This window comes from Nipponia nippon, unplaced genomic scaffold (assembly GCF_047370975.1).
Source record: "Nipponia nippon isolate SJK-2023a ecotype South Korea unplaced genomic scaffold, ASM4737097v1 scaffold_11, whole genome shotgun sequence".
Lineage (NCBI taxonomy): Eukaryota > Metazoa > Chordata > Aves > Pelecaniformes > Threskiornithidae > Nipponia > Nipponia nippon.
In genome coordinates this window covers 13952689-13971277 of record NW_028262302.1, presented here as the reverse complement: position 1 = coordinate 13971277, position 18589 = coordinate 13952689, and the positions used below count along the sequence as shown (strand labels likewise).

The 18589-nt window shown below is 38.5% G+C and overlaps 2 protein-coding genes across 7 annotated transcripts; one reads left to right on the top strand and one right to left on the bottom strand.

Moving 5' to 3' along the window:
* Positions 1-963: 963 nt before the first annotated feature.
* Positions 964-15636, bottom strand: CPSF2 (cleavage and polyadenylation specific factor 2). Of its 2 annotated transcripts, none has more exons than XM_087747532.1 (15): positions 15518-15636; positions 14648-14833; positions 12987-13146; positions 12790-12895; positions 11142-11271; positions 10698-10813; positions 9954-10141; positions 9242-9532; positions 8025-8125; positions 7484-7684; positions 6732-6884; positions 5929-6154; positions 3773-4072; positions 2650-2784; positions 964-2544 (listed from the first exon to the last, which is right to left on the bottom strand). In XM_087747532.1, the coding sequence occupies exons 2-15, from the start codon at positions 14794-14796 to the stop codon at positions 2452-2454; spliced, it is 2349 nt and encodes a 782-aa protein (XP_087603658.1). In that variant the 5' UTR covers positions 14797-14833; positions 15518-15636; the 3' UTR covers positions 964-2451. The 2 variants fall into 2 exon arrangements, with proteins under 2 accessions (XP_087603658.1, XP_087603659.1); XM_087747533.1 differs by having other exon boundaries at positions 15522-15632.
* NDUFB1 (NADH:ubiquinone oxidoreductase subunit B1) lies at positions 15269-18478 on the top strand. Of its 5 annotated transcripts, none has more exons than XM_087747544.1 (3): positions 15269-15429; positions 16812-16956; positions 18144-18478. In XM_087747544.1, exons 1-3 carry the CDS (start codon positions 15363-15365, stop codon positions 18178-18180), a joined length of 249 nt encoding a protein of 82 aa, XP_087603670.1. In that variant the 5' UTR covers positions 15269-15362; the 3' UTR covers positions 18181-18478. The 5 variants fall into 5 exon arrangements, with proteins under 5 accessions (XP_087603670.1, XP_087603671.1, XP_087603673.1 ...); XM_087747545.1 differs by having other exon boundaries at positions 15271-15429; positions 16815-16956; XM_087747547.1 differs by lacking the exon at positions 15269-15429 and adding an exon at positions 15664-15797 and having other exon boundaries at positions 16815-16956.
* Positions 18479-18589: the final 111 nt, after the last annotated feature.

Below are 18589 nucleotides of genomic sequence, written 5' to 3'. Positions count from 1 at the left end.
GACATTTTGTGGAGGTAAGAGGAAATGGATCTTTCATTTCAGATACAAACAAGAACCAGATTAGTATCTCTGAAAATTACACAAAGAAGTGCAATTATTGCTTAAAGCGAATCTCAGTTAAGAACAAAAAAAACCCCCAACAAACCAGAAAAACACCAAAAAAACCCCAAAACGCCACAAACAGAAAAGAACAATAATAATCTATCAGAGAAGTGATAGCAGACTAGGCGTACTCCCCTTCATCCCTCTCACCACCAGAATTGTCCACAAACCCATCTTTCCCCAGTCCCAGCACTCAGATGACTACTATCGCCTTGCATATCCACTTTCTAGGTCTGATTTCAAGCCACACTCATGCTGAATAGACTAAAAAAAGAAGAGTTAGCTGTTTTGCTCATACTGGAGCCTTTTCCTTAGTGATGGCACTAATTTGGGGTTCTCCTCTTTACCAGAACACACAGGAGTTTAGTGACTGATAATGCTAAACTTTTGTTAAACTTAGCTGAACTTGCATCAATAGGGTAAAAAAAAAACAACAAACAAAACTGAATTTGAATCAACAGGTTAAAAAGCCAAACAAAACTGAGAGAAAGGTTTATGATCACACTGTCTTGTCTTTATCCCCTTCTTAAAAACAGCACTATTTTTAGTTTGATTTCCTAAGGTTTTTTTCTTTATTAGTATATTCCATGCAGGCATGTGTGATCTCTGCCCACTCTAAGACCTCAAGTTAAAAGTCCTAAGGCCAATATGATTATGTACAAAGTAACTCACTTTATAAAGTTCATTAGTATCAGCAACAGTAGTAATACAATAGCATTCACCAACAAGCATCCAGTATCTTATAGATTTACATAGCATTGCTAAACACCAGCGCATTTCTATGAAGTTCTGGCCATCAATATAATGGAAAATAAACATATTTCTACGTTGTAAGAAAAAAAAAAAGCGTTGAGCCATTCAGTCATTCCTAGCCAAGATTTTCTTTGTGTAACAAAATACATTCTCACTCAGCATTAAATTTTCAAGTTTTTTACATTTTTAGTATATAGTTGTAGCAGGTGGGGGTTTTTTGTGGTTGTTTTTTTTTTTTTTTTAAACACAGTCTTCAGTTTTAAGTTACTATTTTAAACAGAATAAATAGTCTGTAGATCAGATAGAAAACTATTTGTCAAGAATGAATTGCAAAGTAAATTATCTTTCCATTAATAGCCCACAGGGCTGATTTTTAGCCACTTTTTCAAAAGGTTTTATTTAAACATACACACAGAGCACGCATATTATGTTGCTGTTGTATGTAAAAACAAGCAAGCAACCCTCCACTGCCAAAGCCGGTGGTTCACATGTGGACAGGGGAAAAAAGGATTAAATAAACTCTCAAGAGGCCATTTGTTTGCATAAGTTCATTTCTGAGAAATTAAGGCGTCCAAAACTGTGCTCATCTTCACCTAAAAAGTAAGGTCAACTCCTAGCATCAGCAGCTACAGTAAGTCCCACTGTCAACTAGAATGAAAAATGGCACAAAACATGCAACTAGAATGAAACGTGGCACAAAAGCATTACATACATCACATGAACTCAGATTTCAAGATAAGGGATCCTCCTGAACGTGGCTCATGGCACTCTGAACAAACAGCAGTGCATGGATAAAGGCTTTAGACTTTTAAATTATTAAAATGAGAACTCAGTGAAGATTTTATAGTTGGCATAATTTTGCAAAAGCTAGAAGTTAGAAATTCTGTAAGTTTGTACAGAAGTTACTGTGAAGCACACAATCACTGGATTTTAAACTGCCTGACAATATTATCCAGTCTTCTCAGAGTACCTTTTCAAAGTAATTTTTTGATCCTGCAGATTAATACTTTATATAGAATATGAAATGCTGTTCTGGAACAAATCAGTAAGATGGAGCAGATACAACATTAAGATGCAGCCAGATTAACACTGGGGGAAAGTTTAGGTAAGTGGGCTATTAAAAATGTACTTTAACTAACCTCCATTAGAAATTAAAAAAAAACAACAACCAAAAACAACCACACAAAAAACAAAAAGAACAAAACCAAAGAAACCCACAGGTCCCTATCTAATCTTATTTTAGAATAAGAAGATTGACTTTTATATATTTTGTACTCTTTGGCAGGGAATCTATGAAACCAAAACATGTCCTGACAAACTGAACCTTTCCTAAGAAAGGTTCGTAGTCATAAACTCACTTATCATGTGTTATGTGGGAGATGGCAAGTCATAACAGTTTGAAAGTCAACAACATGGAATGTACCAACAGATTTATGAAGAATGACAGTAGCAGTTATTTACATGTTCGGGGTAGTTAATTGCTCTTTATGAATTCGGTTTCCCCTGTATAAATTAGAAAACTACAAAAAGTCAAAATTGGGAGAAATCCCCATTGTCTTTAAAAGTTCAAGTAAAAACATCTTTGCAGCACTTTCCTTAGACAATAGCGTATTGCTCATATAAAAGGTCTCTTATCCTATAGAAGTCCTGACAGAGACAGCCTTCCAATCCAATGCGCCCTGTTTCAGTCTGAAACAAAAGAGATGTTTCAATTTAGTATCTTTACACTAATGAGAAACTTAATTTTAATTTAGAATATTATTTACCAAAGAGTTTAAGACACAGAACACCTACCCTGCGAACAGCCACCAGATTGTTGCACACAAGCACTCCTCCCACAAATTCAGCTTGTATACCCTCTCGCAAGAGAACTTGCTTGAAGTCAGACAGTCTTGGCTCATTCATAAACACAGACTGATGTCCAAGAACCTTTAAACAACACATACAATTTTAATACTTCTGCTACTTAATACCTTCCATTTTTCCAAAGATCTCCTCATCATCACTGTGTTGGCAGCAGTGAGGCCTAGACTACAGGACTATAAATGAGAAGATTAGTTCTATTTCTGTTCACCTGCAGCAAGGCATTTCCAGGATAGGAAGGCCTTACAAGTTATTTGTCAAGTAAAGGAAAAGTTTCCTTCTTTGCTACCATATTGAAGATAAGTGGAAAGCTGTCATTGAAGATCCCTCTTCCAAGCCACGTTATGCCAGGGACAGAGCTACAGTAAGCTGTACTGCTGATCAGTACATACTTCCATGACAGCTGTCATGAATCTGAAGACTTTAGAGTTGTCTCCACATTTACCTAGCTCCTAGAACAGACTACATTTAGGACTGTGCAACAGTATCTTAAAAAGCAATTCTAGGATTAGAAGGCATTGCAATCATTCCATGGAAAGATAAAATAATATCTACTCACATGCAAAGCATTTTAATTTAAGAATAAAGATAAATTTATAGAAAAGATTAATTTAATGAATTCTCAAATCAGTACTACAGAAGCAGAGACGTATGAATTTCAAAGATGTGTATCTCAAGCATACGAAGTATTTTCCATAGCATCAACAAAACATAATAAAATCCAAGAGTGACTAAATGCCAACTAATTTCCAAATCTGCAAGTACTAACTACAAATATGAAACATGCTAATTAAAATCTTATCTTCACCAATAGAAGGTACTGTAAGCTAGGCACTGTTAGTGGATGCAAGAGATCATCCTTGCTGAAAAGCACAAAATCTGAACAAAGAACAGTATCAGGTTTAACAAAGAGAAAACCAAAACATGAAAATCCAGTTTCAGTTAGGCTTTCATTTGAATAACATCACAGTAACAACCTCTACGCACTAGAAAAAAAAACAAATGAATACAGAGCTCTTCAAAAAAGAAGTCCAGATCAGCATAATTTCTGTACCTCATGAGGTGGCAGAGGTTCCAAAGTAGGAATGATCTCGCTCTCCTCACACATCTCCTTGTCATCATCACCGAAGAGGCTTTTCATGGCCTTTTGTTGTGCAATGACACTAGAGTCTGAAGACGGCATATCCACTTGCATCTCTAAGTCTTCATCTTCCCTCAGCTCTCCCTCTTCCAAAATAACTCCAGTATCCACTTTCGAAACCCGCATGTCCAGAACACCATCTATCCAAGCCAACTCAGCATCCTTGGCTTTACAGAACTGAAGGGAGCTGACAAGAGAATCTTTTAACCTGACCTGGGTTGCACAAAAATAAAAGCACTTTTAGTTTGATGGAAAACACTGAGAGAGTTCTTACTTCAAGCTTTAAAAATTAGCAGTTTTCCTTTCACTGTCTCTCCACATAGGTTTGATTCATACTCCTTTGGGGGGGGAAAGGGGGGAATTGGTATCACCAAGGCAAGACGTTCTGTACTTTCAAAATATAATTTGTATAACCCTCATGTCACTACTCAAAAAGCAGCAGAGATCAATACCTTTTTTGTCTCATTAAAATAAAAAAAGGAACTTACAGGACTGCAAACTTGAGTTAAACTTACAGCAAGAAGAATCAGTTCCTTTTAAAACATCAGAAACCTTTTTTGCGGCCATGAGTTCCTCAGTTGGCCTTTGTAAATTTAAGGAAAATTTCTATAGACACATTTAGGTTACTGAACTGCAGTTCCAAATTTCAACCCTCAAAAAAAATTATCATTAGTATTTTATTGTAAGAACGGATGTTGTAAATATCAGATTCAAAAGCGACCAAAACATTACCTTACCCTGATTCCTCTGGTGCATTCCAGGACTTTAACCCATTTAATAAAGCCCTACTCTGAAAGACCATTATCCACATGAGATTGTGCATGATACCCATAGCGGAATCAAGACTGCAACTGTATGAAGGATACTGCAACTAACTATCCATCTGCAGCACAGTCGACTCAAAATGACACTGGGATTCTGACGCCCCACTCATATCTGTTATTTTCTAATTCAACGTCTACTATATGCTTCCTCTGTTCAGAAAGCTTCAAACAGAAACACAAACTAAAGTTATGCAGAAGACTGAGTTTACTGTTTTATATTAAAAAAAAGAAATTAAATATGAAGCAATTACAATTTTATTCAGATAAATATTTTGTGAAAAATTACAATTGTGTAATTTCTTATACACTAGCAATCCTCAGAGCTTAAAAAAAAAATCCAACCAAACACAACCAACAAACCAAACACAGAAAGCACCACTGTTTTAAGACTGTCAGAACTGTATAATTTTGAATAACTGGAACTTTCCACTTCCTACAGGGTAACAGGTTTTTCTCTGGAAAGAAGCAGAAGTACCTCTTTCAACAATTCTACTGATGTTTTTCTATTAACTTGAAAAGGACAGAAGGAATAAAGGACTAATGCCTAAAGTGCATGTGAGAGACTCTCCTCTAAACAGCTTCAAAAGTTGAATCAGGACCATACACAATTTTCACATAGACCACACAAATTATTTTTGTTTTCTTATTTAGAGCTTACTCATTAAAATTAAACGTAATATATTAAGAAAGTGCAACACATTATCATAACCTCACTTTCCAGGAACCATCACATTAACTTCTTTTTTGGGGGTAGTGGTGTCTTATTTATTTATTTTTAACATTAACTTGCTCCTAACTTTACATGTTCATTCTTAGGTACTATTTAGGTACGAAGGATTTGTTTTTCTCTTTGCTCTCTAAGGCTTCCCTTCAGATTCCAAAAAGAATCCTGAATTGCAAGTAGTGTACAGTGGTACTCTCAATATAGGCATTATAAATCTATTAAGATTTGAGTAAAGCAAACTGATGTTCCCATGGACACAAACCTTGCCTTTTGCACTACAGGTAAAAACACACTGATCTCATGTTTAACCTGTTAAACGCTTCTTATGAATAAGCATAAGGAGAATGCTTACCTAGAAGACAGAAAAACGCTACTGATGTCTTCATCGCACAAAGCCAAGTGTACACATAGGTAGTATCGTCTCTCCTCTCCCAAAGGATGGAGGGCCAAATTAGAGTCTGCCAATACAGCTCTACTACAGTTCACAGTAGTTACACAACTAACAAATTCCAGTACCTTACCTGGTAAATGTGAGTTTCGCTGGTTGCATCTACAGTTTCGTGCAGTTTCGGCATGTAAACTTTAATATCTTTTCCACCAAAAGCTCTGCAACATTCTGCAAGGTCCTGACTGGCCTCAGGTGGTCCATGGACAATGATCAGTTGTCTTGGTTTCATTTGGTTAATAATTTTTTTAATTGAGTCCCCATCTGAGCGTCCTTCATAGTCAATGTATGTAACTCTGGCTCTAGTTTGAATTAAAAACCCAAGAAGAACAATTTTTGAGTTTAAAAGATTAAACCTTCAAGTGCTCCAAAATATGTCATTTAAAAATGGAAGATATTTTGAAATTATTCTCTATCAGCAAAAGCTGTCAGCACGAGGTATATTATGGATCAGTAAAATACAGAATTGTCAAATATCAGCATGTATGTGTATTTAACACTATAAATTCCCAAAATTCACTTACATAGTTATCCAAAACAGAAGATAAGCATATTTGAATAAGTTATTTTAACAAATATATATACATTTGAGTATCTATGCTAATATATTGTTGTATCATTTATTCTTCCTCCTTCACTTGTCTCCATCAGACAGGGAACAAACTGCAAATTTCTTAAGAGTGGAAAACCATAAGAGTCTGCACTGTGCTCCCAGAAAGACTAGTAAAAAACTTAGATAGCTTGGGGGAAAAAAAAAACAAACAAACAAAGAGCAAGTCCTTTTCCACTTTCTTAATTCCAAGCTAGCCTTTTACCCAATTTGCACTGTACTCATGCCACCATTCTAGCAGAACTGACGAGAACAGCACAGCCACTCACTTAATTTCCATGGATTCTGTTGCAGAAATACATTTGGTAGGAACATCTGACAAATCCTGGTCCATAGGCTCTTCTCCATTTGTCAAACCAGATTCTAATTTGCTTTTTTCTTCTTCTGTTGCTTGCAGTTCTGGAACTAGAAAATCCTCAGGTCTAAAGAATGAAAGGAATTTTGCTTTTAATAGTCTTATAGTAAAATCAAAGCACTACATAATATAAAAACAAGCAATGCTGACTATTACTACTGATATGTTTTGTAATTGTTACTGCCTATAACTTTATTACACTTGTCTTCAGTATTTCCATATTTGAAGAGAGCTCATTTGGAAAATACCACCTTCCTATCTCAAAAAAGAACTTTGATACCTTGGGAAATATTAGCAAATTGAGGCCTTCTAACAAGTATTCCTTATGGAAATAGGACAAGTATCGCTAGATTTTTCTAGGATGAATGATGTTCTTTCCTCTCATTATAAATTTATGTGTACTTCAAAGCAGAAAAAGTCAGGAGTGGAAACACATCCTAAGAGGTGCGAACACAGGCCAAGGATCAGAACTCTGCCACTTCAATCCTATCATAAGCTTTCTGTGAGACTTAGTGCAAACTGTCCTAACTGTTCAAAAGTTACTGTGGTTGGAAGAGTATAGAACACTGCTGCAAAAGATACAAAATGACGATTTTTATTTTTATTACTTCTGTTTTTGAATTATTTCATAGCTACTACATGTTAGTATACATTACTGCCACATACTTGATAATCTCGCCATATTCATCCCATTTAATTCTTTCTTCAGGGGCTGGAAACATTGGATAAGATTTCTTTGCCTGTTTAAAGAAGCTTCCTTTCCGGCTACCTTCACCTTTCATCATCAAATCATGTTTGGTCTTATGTACAGTTGGTTGATCAATATCCTCTTCAGCATCACTCTCATCACTGGAATCGATATCTGCCCTGAAATGACATTCCAAAAAAACTAGCACTTTCTTTTTTTACTTCAGGTTTAATATTACATAAACACAATGACTAGAAAATAACAGTTGACATAACACTAACCAAGGACAAGGGCAGTTTATGTATCTGAGAAAGAGCTCACAGTCAAATGGCAGATGAAACACGTCTATCATAACAATAAAGACAACCATTCCCGATTCCTCAGTGCCCTCAGACAAATCTATCAAAACTATGATTTTTATTTATCCCTGTAAATGGTTGAAGCAGCAGAATGATCACACACAGAATGATCTCAACTTTAAGCATAACAGCAGGATGCAAGAACAGCCAACACACTTACTCTTTAGACTGTTCCAACTTCTTAGCTGCTTCTTTCTTTAGTTTCTCCTTTTCTAGGTATTCTTCAAGTTCTTTTCCTTCCAACTTGACACGTTTTCTCAACTGCAGAAAGAATTAAAATTAATATTACTGTGAGTAGCTGACATGATTTTAATACTTTCCGTACATGCTGCTGACAAGAATATTTGTATTGAAGTACCAAGGGCAAGTATAACTCGTATGTCACATACGAGACAAGATTATGCAAACATGTGGCACCTTGGCATGGCAACATCATGATAATGTTATCAATTAGTAGAGTCTACTTTAACAGAAAAGCATTTCTAAAAGTATTAAAATCAATTAATTTTACAAAAATTTCTTAAAAGGTCTTCAGGAAATCTCTCTCCAGTAAGTGAACACAAATACTCTGAGATGAGTAGCGTTTTTTCACTCTTGTGTCATTAACATCAAACCGGAAGAACCTGGCAAAGTCATACCAGCAGGCAAAACAATGGTAAGTTTTGTTTCTTGTTTTCTGAAAATCAGAGTGTAGGTCACTTTGAATAATACTGAATTCTAGTAATAGTCTAATACTGTAATTCAATGCTTCAAATCCAATCCAAAACTAAAATAAAGCATCAGGATTGAAATTATCACTGTGATCACAGGAGACTCCCATAAATTAACAATATTTACCAGAGAGAAGTAGACACAGGTATATGAGTTACTGAAAATAATTTGAAAGCATGAATAACAATTGTGTTGTAGTTTTCCTTATCTTTCCAATTCCTAGCTTTCACTTATCTTTCTAATTCTGGTGGGCTATATTATACTAATTTGACTTGATTCTCCCCTCATCCAGCACTAGACTATTTTCCAGCAAGAATAATCCATTGTATATTGTGATCTGTACATCAACTGCCAGCAGAATTTTTTTTATTATAATAAAACCAGAAAGTGCTGTCCAAAGATATTTAAAAGCAACTTCATGCTCATCTCTATGGAGTATTAATTTTGCCACACCACCAAAAAGCATTCTGCAGTTCATAATACGAGACCTATTTGTATGTAAGTTCATCCACAATTGGTTAAAACATGCAACATACTGATTTCAGATTTCCCTCCGCCACTAGGAAGCGTTTTCAGTAGATCAAAAAGGAAACTAAGTTCAGTTTTACTCATATTCCCTCAGATGGCCCCCAGTAAAAAACTTTGAGATATACAGACAACTCTTACCTCAATATCTATAACTTTTTCAGAAGGATTATCAATCAGGAATCGTGCTAATGTTCCAGGTGTAGTGCGATAAGTTAAAATTATAGAGTTTTTGGAATCCTGGCACCATTGAATAAAAAGATCTCTAGAAAATCCACACTCTAAGTCAGGCTGACTGGCAAGAACAACTTTTGGACTAGGCACTCGAGCCAGATCAGACAGACTATGACATAAGGAGAGATGACGGAACTGAAAAGGATTGTTTCTCTTGTCTTCAAAGCACCTCATCAACTTGTCACTCATCCATTCAACCTAAAATACGTATTAAGAAAAAGTTATCTATAAGAATACAATTTCTACAATAATGCCCAAACCTGATGTGAAGTACAGGATGCAATATGCACGTGATTACATCAATGTTTCTCAGCAAGTGTAGAAATAATGCTGAGCCTAAACAACACAGAAACAAGTACTTTAAGTCCGCTTTTTTAACAGCTATAAACTATGCTAACAAGTCTTGTGATAAAAGCAGAAATGAGTATCAAGAAACATGCCCATAGCCATGACTGGACTCTGTTACTTGATCAAAAGATGTGAGACACAAACATGTACTATAGAATAAGGACAACACCCAGTATTTAGCCATTTTTTACTGTTAAAAAGAAAAGCAAAATGCTTTTGCATACATTTTCCATTATCCTCTTCATAACTGCATTTTAAAATCAAAACAAACCTGTGATTTAGAGAACTCCACTACATTGTAGCTGACGTTATTCAAAAGTGCTAGAGAGTAGACTCCTAATCCTGCATCTTTCGTTCTCCAGATCTGATCAAGAAGTTGAGCAAGTTCCAGAACTCTGCCTGCTGTATCCACGGCTATTAATACGTTCCCATCACCTCGTAATGTCTCCAAAACATTAGCTAAGAAGAATTAAAAAAACACCTACTTATACTTTGAATCAAAATTAGAATGTTTGTGGCTTGGTTTCTTTTATTTGTTACAGCACACTATCAATCATAATCAAAAGCAAATTGAACACAGAAATAAATTAAACTTCAACAGAGATCCAAAACCACATTTCCACCAAAATTAAAGAGAGCTGGAGTTTTCTTGGTAGCTCTGAAGATCTCATTGCCTTGATATTACTTTTTCTTTCTTTTTCTTTTTTTATTTAAAAAAAACAACCAGTAAAATGGAGTTTAAAAAAAGAATGTGCTGAGGAAGGTCATTTAAAAATCCCTTAAGAAAAGATTAATTGATACTGGGTAAAATACACTGTTTTCAAAAATGGTTCATTGTTTTCAGGAACATGTTTAATCCACAGGATCAGTACCATCAGAAAAGAGTAATTCAAAATTTGTTAAATTTTAATAAAGGTTCTTAGTTTGGATGCTGATGAATTTCTCATACAAAAACAATTTACAGTGGCTAATAAATCACTTTACTGATATTTTCAAGCCCAAACAGAATACATACTCAGTAGCTGTTCATCCCTTTGCTTCCTCCTGGGTTGTACATAAGTAGCATTAAATGAATCTGTAATAAGCAATGAAGGCCTGCTCAACATTTCCAAGGAACATCCATTCAGATGGCTGTGGAAAAAAGGCAAAATGTCACTTTTTGCATTTCTGTTTTATTAGAAAAAATAAGACAGCTAGCTTCCAGATGTTTCCACGTACGGAAATCAAACTCCTTAATAGCTGAATGTTTCCTGCTTCAAACTTACAAATAAATAAAACTCAGTGGAATGAGGAAACCCAGAGCTAATGCTTGTTTCAAATTGATTAATCTGAATGCAAGTGAAATTAGTGGTCTTATTAGAGCTGAAAAGGCACTGCTACTTCCATACCTGTTTATCACACACTAAATGATGCACACCTAACAACGTCTAAGAAATATGTATTGCTATGTTGAACTTACATCTCCCTCTTGTGGTTGAAATCAACTGCATACACAATTTCTTCCTCTCCATCCTTGACAATCTTCCAAATTGTGCCTCCTATCATATGGCCAGCTGGCAACGGTGTGATTGACAAACCATGTCCTTTGCCTACAAAAGTTTTCCATATTTTAGGTATGTTATATGTACTAAATCCATTACTCTGAATAAGAGATGGTAATTTTAAATAACTGAATGCCAAAATTATTACCGAGGAAAAAAAGTCAAATGCAGTATGAAAAATCAGTAACATATTTGCCCTTCCCATCTAACCAGTAACTTCAAAATTTTTTGCAATTCACTTCTATTTTGCCTCCAGAAAAAGAAAGTAAAATGAAGATCACTTCTTCCCTTCACCTCGCACTGCAGAGCTGCTGTAACTACAGACCTAAACAACAGTAAATTATGTAACAAACATACCACGTGAAAGCAAGTACACTGGTGAAAGGCAGACCTCTCTCTGGGGCAACACGAAATGTTTACTATATCATTCACTGTCTAGATACTTACAAAAACACATATAAATTACACAAACTGGAAGTTTTCCAGAATGACAAACACGCAAGTCAAACAATACCAGGAAAGGTCTTCATGTTCTGCAGTCAGGGATAACAGATCTTTTCAGCACCTCATGCCTTTTTTTAATGCGTTGTTGCTCCTCGTCATTGCTGCTAGCCTATATCTTTGTCAGAGTAAAACTAGACCACCCATGACCATTACTCACTGACTTCGCTGCGTTCCACTAACTTGAACAGAAGTGCGCAGCTTTAATAATAATTAAAACATACGTTATCTCCTTTGATGCATCCATCGAGTCTTTACAAATCACCTCCATTAAATATGAAAAAGTAGGATCTTTTAAAAAAGTTGTTCACTAAAATTACTTTTAAGATATAAAAGTTGGCAGGACAGACATAGCCTTGCTACAAATATCTTGAGAAAGGGTCAGCAGCCTTTCAAGGACGGCATCCCATTTCTATTTTCCAAATTACAGGGCAAGTATTTTAGCAAGCAGCATTCAGGAACAGGGAGATACTGCATCTCAGAGACAAGCTGCTGGTGGTCAGCTTGTATGTGTCTTTGTTCAAGAACAGGGTTTCCATTTCATTCTGATCTTTAAATTCAACAAGAGTGAAAAGCTGCTGATTCTCCAGATGCCACAGCTCCCAGCAATAAACTACACTGAGTATCATTCGGAGTCAGTGAAGACCTCCTCATTAAATCATCCACATGCTGTAACTTAATCTCTGCAACCTATTCATTCTCTAGAAAGCTTTCCTTTGTGTTACTGGTTATTGAAGAGTTCTGAGGTGCCTACCACTAGGCACAAGTAAATGCTTTTGAGACATGAGCAAATTCCAAGAAAAATTACAAAAACACAAAAGAGAAACAAATGTCTAAATATGCTTTGGCGTGACCTCCTCCTCATTAAGTGAAAATTCTACCCATTTCCACATACAATTACTGAGGCAAACATTCAGCTCATATAGACTGACACAGGGCTACTGAATTCAGCCGTGCAAAACACACATTTCACAACTTACTCCCTTTAAAAAAGTTACTTATCTCTTAATGACTCTGTTGCCTTTCACTAAAAGTCATTTATTGAAACTTTGGTAGCAACTTTACCTTTCAAGTTCACAATCTGAGAAAACTTCAGCTGTTGTATCTTATCAAAGGCTGCATCTACATCATCCAATGTAAACAGTGTGAAATCTTCAGTATTATGGCGGGACTAAAACAAATAAGAAGTATAGAGCATTCAAGAACCTGAGCACTCTACCATATCAAAGATGTTGTGTATGAAAGTATCGACTTAAATATACCTGGTAGAGATCATACATAAACATCTGTCCCATTTTATATACAGGAATAGTTGCATAAATGGCACAATTCAACCCCATTTTTCCAACTGCATATGGAAGAGCACCGAGGTGTAGAGGGTCAGGATGAGAAAGAAGAACAGCATCAACCTGGTGTACATGTCTACAAAGAGAAGGACAACAGAAGCTGGTGAAAAGAATTCTGTATGGCATTATATACTCCCTATTATGGCTATTTTCAGAACACATACACATTCTGAATGCCAAACAAGAAAACTTAAATCCTTCCAGGTTTAGAACAAAGTTTTTAAAATTGTAATTAAAAGTTACAGATATTTCCAAATGTTGAAGTACTTAAAAATGCAGGTGACTTCTGAAAACATAATTTCAAGACATAAGTTGAAGCCATAAGTTTCACACCAAATTCTTGATTAGAAAGACCTTAATATACACTTGGACACCAGAAAGTACATTAACTGAGGGGCCAAAAGCATCATCAGTGCAGACATGCTACAAATTGTTTATACATCTAAAAACCTAAACAGAGTAGAACTTTTCTTCTGATAAGAAAGATCAATTAACAGGCCCAAAGACACAATAATCCTTAAACTGATAAGGATCAAATCAAAATAGATTTCTTTAAAAACAGAAAAGGTCAAATATATCATTTAAGAAAAGTGGCACATAAATTTTGGGGATTTTATTCATTTTAAAAACAGAATACTTTTTTCTTGCAAAGTGCTGCATAAAATAAGAATTCAGCCTAAAAACTTACTACCTATCATAATTGAAAAACTTGAAAGCATAGAACATATGCAACAAGTGAAAATACAAGTTGGGCTGAAAGCTTTTTGTTTCCTCACATAGTAACTGGGGCACAAACATTCTTCTTGATGGCTGTTATTAAAAAGGGGATTTTATCTAATTGCTTTCAGATAAGACACTCAAAAAAATTTTATAAATTATCCTTAGTACATAAAAATCCTCAGTTAAAAGACTTCAAACACTACACGTGTGTCAATGCTAGAAAAGTGAATCTATGAAAACAGCATCACAAAGCTTAGTTTCTTTCAGAAATTTCCATGTTTCGGTCCTAACCTTGTAATCAACGCTTGCCTCAGCAAAGCTTCTTGCTGTAAACCTGCAGAAATTCAGTATTAAAGTCTAGACAGGTTTATTTCTTTGCAAGGCTGGGATAACTAACAGAAGCTGTTTTCCTGGCTGACAGTCTATTCAACTTGAAACATGAGGCGAGAGTTGAACCACTTTGTGTTCAGCCTACATACACTAAGGATTCTTACATTTAAAACTTAGTTAACCATTGTAAATTACTTTAGAGCCAAGGTCAGTCTCCCACAAACTCTGCTCTGTGTCCTGTTTATGAAAAAGACAGAACATCCAAGCCAAAACAAACACAGAATAGTTTGAGAACTACAGTTAACAGATGTGACTCATTAGACTCATGAGAAAAAAAAACAACCAAGATTTACTGGAAATGTTTCAGCAGCATAATTCCCTTCATATAAAACATAATTCAAACAAACAAACAAAAAAAATAATTTTGGATTTAATATCACCATACACATACCATTACATGGTATCCTGAAAACTTTCAGAAAAGGACAAGACCTATCAAAAAAAAGTGTATGAATGGAACTACTTACTTCCTCAGAGAATCAATAATGTCCATAGAAAAGTTCTCATCCCAGCCACAGTCCAAAAGAAAACGAAATTCATCTACTTGCAACAGATAGCAAAGGGCAGATTCCTCCTGCACCCCTGAAAGCGTAGTCAACTTGATAATCGATGTCATTTTCCTCTCCAAGCGTTTAATCTCCAAAAGAACTAATCTGAATGGGGGAAGAAAATGTTTTATTGACTAATCCAAAGAAAAAGTCTATTTATTTAGCTCTAACTTCATACATTTCTGAGGAATACGCAGGATAATAGTTGTGAATACTGCTCAGTACAGCTACTGGATATCAATGAAGTCTCAGATATTAACTTTGGATCGTTGTAGGACTTTTGTTATTAGAAAGAGGGGTTTTTTTACAATAAAAAGAACAGGATTACTAGGAGCAGTGCAGGTAACAGCAGCCGCCGCCCCGGGGGCCGGATGGGGGCACCCGGACACGGCGCATCCGGGGCTGCGGCCCCTCAAGGCCAGCGACCACCCGAGGTGGGGCCCGGCACGGGGCGGGCCGGGGGCTCCGCACGGCGGCTCCCGGGCCCCGTCAGGCCCCGCCGGGCGGGCCCAGGCAACGGCCCGGCCTTGATGGGGTGAGCCTCGCCGGCCGGGCCCAGACTTAACGGGGCGAGCCCTGCGCCCTCTTCAGTCCCGAGAGGAAGAGGAGAAGGAAGAAGAGGAAGAAGAGGAGGATGAGCTCGGCGAGGACAAGCCGAGCGCTCCACGCCTGGGCACCGGGCCGAGCCGGGCTCCCTGCGGGTGAGAAGGGACACTCGGCAGCGAGCGCGGGGGCCGGCCCGCAACGCTGACCCCGAGCCGCCGCCGCCGCCGCCGCCGCCGCCGCTACCTGCCTCGCGGGCCGCCCGCGCGCCGGCCTCCCTCAAGCCCAGCGGGGCGGGCGCCTGCCGCCGCCGCCGCCGCGCACGGCACCCGCCGCCATCTTGCGGGAGGCGGGGAGGAGGAGGCGGGAAGGTGGAAGGGGAACGGGCGGCACCACCGCGAGGCCGCCGGGGGTGAGGGCCCTCCTCCCCCTCTCCCTGCGCGGCCGGTGGGCTCTCCCGGCTTGCTCGCGCCGCCCGTTGCCCTTGGTGCGGCCGCTGCGCGGGGCCCGGCGGCAGCGAGGAGCGGTAACGGCCGGGGCCCGGCGGGGGCTGCGGGAGCCGCCGGGGGGGAGTGGTGGTGGTGGTGGTGGTGGGGTGTCTCCGCGGTACCGGCGTCAGCCTTCCCCGGGAGCGCCTCGCCCTGTCCGCTATCCCCTCGGCCGCGACGCGGGGCCGGGCAGGAGCGCCCCTCGGCGCCGGGGCTTTATGGCGCTCTTGCCCCCGCGGGCGCGGGCGTGCGGGGGACGGCCGGGTTTCCAGGCAGGCTGCGGGCAGCGTTCCTCCGCGCCCGGCGGAGCCGGGAGGCTGGCAGGGCCCTTTCCTGGGTCAGCACCGTGAGCACCGGGCCGCCATCGCGGCCCACTGAGGGAGCGGCCTGGAGGGGGCAGCGCCTCCCCCCGCCGCCTCGGGTGCGTGGCGTGCCCCGGCCCCCGGGCTGTGAGGGAACGGCGCCGTGTGCGTCCCTCCTCCGTAGCTGGTATGGAGTGGGGAGCTCGGCGCTGCGCGGCGTCCTGGGTGTCTCCTGTCACTTCTAGCAAGGCGCTAATCTGGAAGGCTTTGGTTAGGTCGGAAAAGGCTCGCTGGATTTTAGAAATGTCGGTTCCCCACTGAATGTACAGCTTATCTTTCAGTCTTGTTACAGATAATAAAGCGTCTATCTACAGGAGTTTAGGTTGTCAATGCATTTGTAATGTTTTACAGAACAGCAAACTTATCTGTCATTTGAGTTACTTTAATGGGTAAATTACTCTAGAACATTTAAATACAACTATTTCACCCGGAATGTCTTAGAAGAGATGTTCTGTTTCTCTCCCATTTTAGGATAAAATCCTATTTCCCAGGGACAAGAGTTAGGATTATTTCTAAGAAACCTGTGTATGGATTTGAGAACAGCATGTGTCTTGTAGGGAGTGTTTGATGGCCCTCGTGTTTATTATGCTCATGTGGGATCCTAGTAAGTGAGGTTAAAGGTGACAGGTATGCAACAGTTCTGTGTACAGGTTTATCAGTAACTCTTCTCTGTTACACTTTTCTTTCTAGCAGTCATGGTGAATTTCGCCCAAGCCGTGCGTGATCACTGGGTTCACATCCTCGTTCCCTTAGGATTTGTCATCGGATGCTATTTGGACAGAAGGAATGACGAAAAACTGTCTACCTTCAGAAACAAGAGTTTATTATATAGAAGGTCTGCTTTATGATGCCTCTTAAATATATATAGCTATTTTGCAAAGTGCTTCTCTGTTCTTTTTGAGAGTCTTAAGTATGAAAAAAACCAGGATGCTGTCAAATATTAAAGGGAAGAAAGCCCTAAAAATTTCAGCAAGCATTCATGAAGGGATGTAGGTCACTAATGTCCTCTGAAAATGGGGGCTTTAGGAGCCATCTTAGTCATGAAAGAAAGGATCATTAACTGCTGTCAAGTTCTTAGTCATGAAATGTGGAAACCGTTATTTTGTCTCTCTCTAAAACTTCAGCAGGAAACAGTGCTTGAATTTTGATTTTCAACTTTTCCGTGGATTATAGCAAATTTCTGTCTTAAATTTAAAATGATCACAGCAGTTTTTAACTAAATACTTTTATAAATTTGTCTCATTTAAAAATAACCAAGTTTTTGAAAATTAACATTTATGTTGGCAACTGCTGTATCTTCACTGAAGGATGTGATTATATACACTGATCAGTTTGGGCTTACAGGCTGACTTCTCAGGGAGAATTTAGATAACTTAATGCATTGCCTCATCTATGTCAGTTCTCCTAATTCTGTATTAGACCATAGGGTTAACAAAACAACAGAAAAAAAAATGCTGCATAGCATGGACTAATAGTAGGAATGTTATTGTCAGTTTGCAGGTGGATTTTTTTTTTTTTTTAATTCTGGTCTCAGCTAAATTAGTTCTGAGCAAGAAAGGAAGTTTCTGACATAATCCGCCCCACTGCTACGTTAGCACTTTTCTTACTGCAGTTGCTGGCGAAGTTGGGCTGGTGTTTCAGCATACTGCAGAAATCCCCTCTGCTTTCACACCTAGTTCTCTTCCCACTAAAGTAATGCATTTTTGTATTTAAAAGAAGTAGAATTTTTTCTTTTGGATGCCATTATGTAAAAAGTCTGGTAACTCCTTAGAGGTCAGCTGTGTCGTGCTTCCATTTAAACGAATGGGAGTTAAGAGGACTCAAATCTGTTGAAGCTTTGAAAGGAAAACAGGAGGCTTATCAGTACTGAAAGATTTAACAACGATGGCAAGGAAAGTTAAATTTATACATAACTCTCAAAATTAAGGTATTGTAGAATAATTAATTACATTTATTAGTAATTATTTTACAAAAATTATCCTAATTTTAGTCTGTTTCCTCTATGTTTTTCTTTCCACCCAGAGAGTTGAAGCCTGGTGAAGAAACTACATGGAAATAAAGGCTGCTGATGAAATGGAAAATATTTTCGTTTGATTCATCATCTTATCTCACACGTTGAAAGAATAGGATTTTGGTTTTTATTTTGAGAGAATATGTAAAGCTACAGAAAAGGACACCTGCAGTTCATCAGTGCCGATTTCCAATCTTACTTTTTGGAAGATGACTTAATTACATGACTAATATCTGTCCAGGAATTCCATTAGTCCATAAGTGTGGAGAAACTTTTGTCCCCAGAAGTCATACCCTGGAGGGGGGAGGAAGAATTACGTAATAATAAAAAACTATGCAAAAACCTTTATGTTGTTATTGTTGTGGTGCGGAATTCACGTACTTATGGGCACTGGGGCCTTCCCAGGAGGAGGTAGCACGGCCCCAGAGCGCGGTCGACAGTTGTTGGGCGTTTCTAA

Bases quoted from the DNA above. Each gene is read 5' to 3' on its own strand.
- NDUFB1 (XM_087747544.1), top strand. From the start codon at position 15,363: ATGAGCTCGGCGAGGACAAGCCGAGCGCTCCACGCCTGGGCACCGGGC. The intron at 15,430-16,811 runs GTGAGAAGGGAC...TTTTCTTTCTAG, and splicing joins CCGAGCCGGGCTCCCTGCGG to CAGTCATGGTGAATTTCGCC. The intron at 16,957-18,143 runs GTCTGCTTTATG...CTTTCCACCCAG, and splicing joins AAGAGTTTATTATATAGAAG to AGAGTTGAAGCCTGGTGAAG.
- CPSF2 (XM_087747532.1), bottom strand. From the start codon at position 14,796: ATGACATCGATTATCAAGTTGACTACGCTTTCAGGGGTGCAGGAGGAA. The intron at 13,147-14,647 runs GTAAGTAGTTCC...TTCTCTTTGTAG, and splicing joins ATTATTGATTCTCTGAGGAA to ACATGTACACCAGGTTGATG. The intron at 10,814-11,141 runs GTAAGTTCAACA...TTTTTTCCACAG, and splicing joins TTCAACCACAAGAGGGAGAT to CCATCTGAATGGATGTTCCT.